This window comes from Ptychodera flava, chromosome 17 (assembly GCF_041260155.1).
Source record: "Ptychodera flava strain L36383 chromosome 17, AS_Pfla_20210202, whole genome shotgun sequence".
Classification (NCBI taxonomy): domain Eukaryota; kingdom Metazoa; phylum Hemichordata; class Enteropneusta; family Ptychoderidae; genus Ptychodera; species Ptychodera flava.
Genome location: NC_091944.1, coordinates 36,486,207 through 36,493,954, shown reverse-complemented (window position 1 = coordinate 36,493,954; position 7,748 = coordinate 36,486,207). Strand labels below are relative to the sequence as shown.

Here is a 7,748-nt window from a genome sequence, read left to right as displayed (position 1 = left end):
TTAAATAAATAACCTCACGCGATCACAAATAAATTCAAACGTTTATTGCTCCTATGGGGCTACTCTCATGTCTGTCACAGACATATTCAGCAGAGAGCAATTGTCACTGGTCATTATGTCGTCGGACATATCACATGAACTCCTTTGACTATTTCAAATAGAACGCAGTGCGGAGCTTAACTAGGCAAAAACCTTTGAAATCTCTTTCATTTTCTGTCTAATCCCTTCATTCTTACCCCTTTTGCTTCGTTTGCCTTTACCTGAGATGTAACTGTCGTTATTTTTTGACTGTATTTTTGACTGCGATGTCTTACGATGAAGTTCAAACGGAATACTGTTCTGCATATTCATAGGCACCTGGGCGAATTCACGTAGGCTCAGCACGTACTTACGAGTGTAGACAAAGGAAGACCCGTCATGGGTATGTCCACCCTGTATATTCACACCTCCAATGCGTTGAATTTGCACCGAACAGAAGCGCAGAAAGCACCAAAATTAAACCAAATAGGTTGCAATCCATTCTGCAAACACTGACGTAGCACGGCTAAAACTAGTACCCAGAATAGAAGTCAAATTCAACACGAAATTTAAAAGAAATAACGGAACGACGTAGTCACTGGTGTGCCACGAGTGCAGCGCCACCACCCAAAAAACATATCTTCTGCTTCACTCATGCAGGCAAGAAATGCAAACTCTTATCACTTTTAAAAAGCAGAAGCAAAGTGCGAGTACTGTAATGAAATGTGAGTTGAATTGTCTATCTCTCCTAGGAACTGTAGAGTTTGATTTCACTGATAAGAAAGTAGTCTTTAGTCGCAAAAAGGGTGCTTCTGATGTAACTCTTACAGGCATGAGGTACTTCCTCACAGAGATGGAAGTCAAATTTTCACACCAGCTTTCACAAGTTCTAGCTCGGCCTTGTTGCGACGATTTCCTCTCCTTAGTAACCTCTCCGTTTTTAAAAGAAGAAATTTATTGAACCATTTGTATATGATCAACAGATAACGAAACGGATCAGTAAAGGCAAGGCTTTCATACAAATTACGACTGACGCTTTTAGAGTAGAGTGTCTACTGGCATTGCTTTTTAAAATTTTGTGCGATGATGTGCACATTTAATCTCATATATTGAAACTTGAAAAGATTGAAAAGCCAGAAAACAACAACTTTCATAGAGGAAGGGGATACATATTTCAAATGGATATCGGTATTATACCAATTATATATCTGATGAATAATAAGCAAACATGACCAACATGTAATATAATGAGAATTTTTATTGATCTATTATTAAACATCAAAGTACAAAATGTTGATTGTCAATAAGTACTTGAGAATCAATTAGTATTCATCCGAATAAGGTAATTCAGTTGCTATTCTCTAAATGTTGGCGATTCATTCCAACTTCGCTACTTTTTTTGAGATCAACACAATTTAAGAATATACGTCATCCATTTATTTATGCAGCAATTAAGCTTATAAACTTTAAAGTTGAATTTCATATGTCGCGTATTTTATCAATGCTCAATATATTATATTATAATATTATCATGTACATGACAATGACGTGGCCTGAATTATAACAAAAACTATTGTAGCTGCAAGTTTTCATAAATTTCTCTGACAGCGTCTTGTACACTCTTAACTTTTATTACGCAACATTTGGCCGACAGAAATGTAATTTTTCGCACTTTTGTGACAGGTCTTAAATCGTACTCTTTGTTATAGCCCTTGTAGCTGTAACTCTGGAAATTTGTCGACCTGAAAAAGGCTTTCTTTTTTCTCTGGTTTTCTTTAAATTCTACGGAATCGATTCACAAGATATAGTCTTTTACCACTGAAAAATTGGATAGGTAAATTTAAACTTTAAGCGTTATTTTGATTTCCCGCCATTTTTAAAAATTGGTAATATTACAAAGAAAACAGAACATATGGTGTCCCAGTGGAAAACATTCAGTATTATGCATTATATTGGACTACTCTGTTGTTTCTGTGAAGATTCCAATGCATATATGCACTGCGTGCTGTGTTTTTGCTTTATTTGCATGAGGGCGGCATTTTATCTTTGGGCAAACATTTATTATTTATCTTGCTCAAAATTGCTCATGTAGTCCCAGTGGACAGTTTATTCAACCTGTGTAAACACCCCTCAATGAGTACATTCCCATGAACTTATTTTAGTTTTAAAGTAAAATAACAAAAATAACACGAAAAGATACAGCTATCTGGCCTTTAAATTTATGAGATTCAGGGGTCTATGTTGTCTGCGAATGAAAATTCACATTTCTATATCAGTACTCGAAGGAAGATTAGTGAATTCTTATAACATGTCAGGCTTCTAAACTCGGAATTATAAATTTATTAAATACAATGTTTAAACAGCCCATTATAATCCGGTTAGCTACTGGGGCACTTTGTGCAGCAATGTGAGAAATGACTTCACTATAATTACACAATTGTACTTTATAATTCTATCGACAAATACTCATCATGAAAACTGCACATGTGGTGACATGCAAGTACGACTATATTTTGCCGATCTGAGTTCGACTGCCTGGAAATAGAGGTTTCCTTAAAATGTAAATGGACAACCGTATGATAATGAATGTCACAGTCCCAACTGCCCCATGACAAATGTTTCACTCATATTGATAAAATTTCTTCATTAGAATTACATCAATATTAAGTTGGCAAAGTCACAGAGCATTATTCTATGGACTACTTTCAAATATAAATATAAGAAACACTCTTGTCAAGAAACAATCGAAGTAACCGGCTAGTCGTACTCTACCATGCAGAGTTCCGATAACCTTGAAGCTACTGCACAAGGCACATGACAGCCAAGATGATATTAAATGAATACTGAACGGCTATTCACAAAATTTGGATCTTCGGAAGGAAAGAAATTAAGTCACACCTCCTTTATAGGGCCAACATTGAGAGTAGGAAAATTGCATCAGCTACGCACAGCTATACGCACAGTGAGTGAACCGACTGGTTCTTACACTTGTTCCGTATAAGTAGCAAATTTGTAGGATCGTCATACCTTTGAAGGTAGTACGCGCCTCGACATTAGAAACATTAAACTTTTTATCAACCTTTCCATGAGGAAAGTTTCAGCCATTTCCTGTCAAAATCAAGAATAAAATGTCTGGAGAAACATATTACCCAATATTTACCGACCCTTGAAATTCAAAATGGTCGCGATCCCTTTGTTGAACTCCATCGGGAAAATTACTTTTTCGTTTTTCACCAAAATACGCCGATGAAAACTTTATATATATACTACAACACGATTGGAACTAATTTGGGATAATTGGATCTTTATATTTTTTCAAATTTCTCAAAAGTGTTGGGAGCCCTAAAGCTGAATGTTGCAATCACAAATTACTCATAAAAACAAGTGTGTATCTTAAAAAGAAAATTGGATGAAGTTACATTTGCAGATTAAATGGACATTACTTCACCATCCAATTATCCCAAATTAGTTCCAATTGTGTTCTACATGGCCTTCAAAATGAGCCCCCTTAAATTAAAACATAGCATTATAATGGTTTGAGCGTCAGATACTTATCAGGAGGCGCATTCTAACTAATTCATCAAAGAACTTGAACGCTGACATCGCGTCTCTGGCGGTAGGCCACACTGCCATGTCTATTGTGAAGGATGTTTGATTTTCCCTGAATTTTCCCATGCCAAATTTTACTATGATTGCTGAAAGAAAGAGGCAAGGACGAACACGGTACACTGGCATGCATGAAACCCCTCGTAATAGATGCAATACGAATACGATGTAAGAGAAATGTTTTCTCAAAGGTAGACAGACATTACAATGTAACAGAGTTGAGATTAGATTAGTTTCTGGCTAGTGCCAACGAGTCCTGAGCGTCACATGTGACTAAATATTCATTCAAAGGTACACTCGAGTTAATCCTCGTAGTATTCTTCATAAAGTATATTTCAAGCTATTAACACCACACCGTAAACGGTTCATGGTGTCGTTTTACCAAAATCCACATTTTCTATGAAAGGAGCTGCCTTTTACTCATAATTGTCAATTACTGAAACCATAAAGAGAACAGAATTGTTTCATCTATAAAATATACAACTATTGCTACAATGGTCACAAGTGTTAAAACGAAATGATAAAAACAGAAAGACGCATCATTTGATTACTTTTGCAAATTGTCGGGAACCAGAAACACACATTCACCAGGCGCCAAAGACTTGAGCGGCGTAAAATGAAGCTAAATTCACAAGCGACATTGTAAGATTATAAGTACAATTTATTATTTCTACAAAATACCTATAATGCCTTAGTCTAATACCTTTGTGTGCTTCTGAATTGATCTGAATTCGTTGTATCAGTGTTAGTCAAACAGATGGCCAATTCAGAATTTCATTGTATATTCAATCAGAAATCAGAATTCTCATTTGACGCGATACAATGGGCTCCTCAAATCAGTCGAACAATTTTAAATATTAGTGCCTTTACCATGTTTCCCCTTTGGTTTCATTTCGATAATGTTAAACTCATCCTCTTCACTGTCTTTCCTTTCTTTACCATGGCGACGTTCATCGATGAATGGAATGTCAACAGAACCAAGCCTCTTTAGTTTGCTACCTTGACGACCTTTGAATACGGCCGGTCGTACTGGGAGTCTTACTTCTTCCGCCCGCCCAACGGCAGCTGCCATATTTCGAAGGAACTGGTCTCCTACCGCCAATTTGGCGGCTTCCATTTTTTCTTCTTCGCCATTCCCCTCTTCTGTCCCTTCAACGGTGTTCTTCAGAGATGTCACGGTTTTGTTGATGTATCCGAATGCTTCAAAAGTCTCGAATCTGAAGTTGGAGACATCCTCTTTGATTTGTAGCATCCATGATTGGAAACCTTTGCCGGGATCATCACATGTACTTGTTGCAAAGAAATACCGTTGTATCAGCTCTTTCATCAGGTCCTAAAAGTGATTTGCATTTTACATGATAAGGGTTTGAAAGTAAATACCGCTCTACTAGTTTCTCATCAGGTCCCTAAATTTATATGATGGTACAAAAGCATACAGGGACGTTATCAAGATTTTGATGGATTTCCTTTCACTGGTAACATAAGTTCTAACGAACCGAAATGCTATTTTCGAGCTCTCAGCGCTCATGCAAATTAATGTTACTTGGGACACTAATTCGTGTCACATGACAAAATAGACAATATAGCTCGTCATTCAGGAATTACATAAGATTTTGTTACGCGTTTGTGTATTTTGATATTTACTCGCTCGGGTTTCGAAAGGGAATTTTTTTTAATTAACAGTGACCAAGGACAATAGACTGTATGAAAAACATAAACCATGGATCGATGGCAATGCTTTCATTCCATTACCTTGTATTCAGCATCCATAGAATGTATCCGTACATCTTTCTTCCTCTGTGGAGAAAGAAATATTTTTAGACACCCATCCATCCACCCATCCATACTATTTTTCAAAAGTACATATAAAATGTACAGGTGTAGTATTATAGTAACACTATGTAAACAAACTACACCTACCTGGAAAATGTGGGAATGGCCTATGTAAACGTGAACAGCGAAGTCAATTTAATCAAAACAGAACAGTTACTCATTATAGTTACTTCATCGTAATCTCAAGATTTTGTTGGAACCCATAGACCTAATGGCCCCTAGACTGCAAAATGTAAATATGAATTATGCATCTTGTGTACTTAACCCAGTTTTAATAAGACCGGTTATGACTTTCTGATCCACGGTACCTTGGCTACCTACAGTTAGTACAACGATCTCAGAACGAAATCCCATGCTATTCATTTCAAGCGTTAAAGAATAATACTTATCAAAGTTTGACTGGTAACATCTTGAGATATGGTATCCACACGGACAGCTATTTCTTCAAGTGTTGCTTGTCTATATGCTTTGTCAATAATGACAATGTCTGGTCTTTAGTGCGCATGTTGAAATGTCTGTTCAACATTATTATCTTTGAATAGCTTATGAGTAGGCCTATAAGTATCGTGTCTTTAAATAATTCCTTGGTTTGATTACATTCTAGCATCTTCTGATTAAGTAAACCAATATTCTGTTAAGCTTATATCTAAGCTGGAATTTAGTGCACTCGTTTACGACATGAGAAACAGTTTCAGGGAGGATTAAAATTTTTACACGATTTGATGTAGATAAAAGGTTTGACACTGTAGACGTTGCAATCGATCTCTGGCTACGAATGGTCTGAGCTTGTCATTTCTAGACGCGGAAATGCACTCACGTTTACACATTTCATAAAAGTATTATTCACTCAGATTTTGGCATATTAGCAATGCAGCTATGGTGTCCAATCCATGCCAAAATTACTTCTTTGATTTTACAACACAACATGCCATTCCGAATTCTATTTTACAATTCAACATGCTATTTCACAACACAACATGCCATTCCGAATTCTATTTTACAATTCAACATGCTATTTCACAACACAACATGCCATTCCGAATTCTATTTTACAATTCAACATGCTATTTCACAACACAACATGCCATTCCGAATTCTATTTTACAATTCAACATGCTATTTCACAACACAACATGCCATTCCGAATTCTATTTTACAATTCAACATGCTATTTCACAACACAACATGCCATTCCGAATTCTATTTTACAATTCAACATGCTATTTCACAACACAACATGCCATTCCGAATTCTATTTTACAATTCAACATGCTATTTCACAACACAACATGCCATTCCGAATTCTATTTTACAATTCAACATGCTGTTCTGAATTTCATTTGACAACACGACATGCTCTTCCAAATTTCATTTGACAACACAACACAACATGCCATTCCAAATCCTCTTTCACAACTCAACATGCTCTTCCGAATTTCATTTGACAACACAACATGCCATTCCAAATCCTATTTCAAAACTCAACATGCTCTTCTGAATTTCATTTGACAACACATCATGCCATTCCAAATCCTATTTCACAACTCAATATCCCATTCTAAACCTAGCTCTATGGAGCAGGGCAGTGTTACTGGCTATCGAACAAGATTCAAATTGGCGGACGCAAAATGGTCCCCTCGCACAGAGAGAGAAATGCGAACTTTGCACAAGTCTAAAAATGCAGCTTAGCACATTGTGTATCTAAACAAGATGAGCGTGCTCGAAAACTAGGATCGATCACGATTTTAAATTAAAAATTGGCTGTTTTTGGAAAAGAAACTGCGCGCTGCAATCAGCAATTTTGTCTATGGTGCACCGTGCGTGGGAGGCTTATCGTGAGAGACCGAGATTCAGGGGGAAACCATTTGATTTCTGGGGGGGGGGTTATGGAGGAAGTGGGTATGGGAGCAAATTTTCTTTTCCTGTCAGAGTGACAGCAATTTCTTTTTTCTACTGTCAGACCTGCATCAATTTTTTTTTTCAAATGGAGTAGCTGTGCAAATTTTTTTTTATTGGTCAACACGTAATGCGTTGTATATAAGGGAGCTGTCATTATTTACGGCCTGAAACTCCGAAATTTCGAGTGACCCCCCCCTCGCCAACCATGATGAATTTGAGTAACCTCCCTCTCTAACTCTGAAATTTTGACTGATCCCCCACTTAGAAAAGTTAAATACCAATACATGAAATTGTAAAATTTATAAAATACAGCAATAGTAAAGTCTTTTTTTAAGACCTTTCAAATCCTGATGTACCCTGCTAGACTATCATCAGTTATCTCATGATGGTTC

General features: G+C 36.7%; 1 protein-coding gene across 1 annotated transcript in view; it reads right to left on the bottom strand.

The window, feature by feature from the left end:
* Positions 1–1,795: 1,795 nt before the first annotated feature.
* Positions 1,796–7,748, bottom strand: part of LOC139116194 (transient receptor potential-gamma protein-like) — a 46,244-nt gene continuing 40,291 nt past the window's right edge. Inside the window, exons 9-10 of the mRNA XM_070678752.1 lie at positions 5,377–5,421; positions 1,796–4,957 (exon numbers count right to left, since the gene is read on the bottom strand). Of these exons, the coding sequence (XP_070534853.1) occupies positions 4,475–4,957; positions 5,377–5,421 (528 nt within the window). The 3' untranslated portion in view covers positions 1,796–4,474. The remainder of the gene's footprint in view (positions 4,958–5,376; positions 5,422–7,748) is intronic.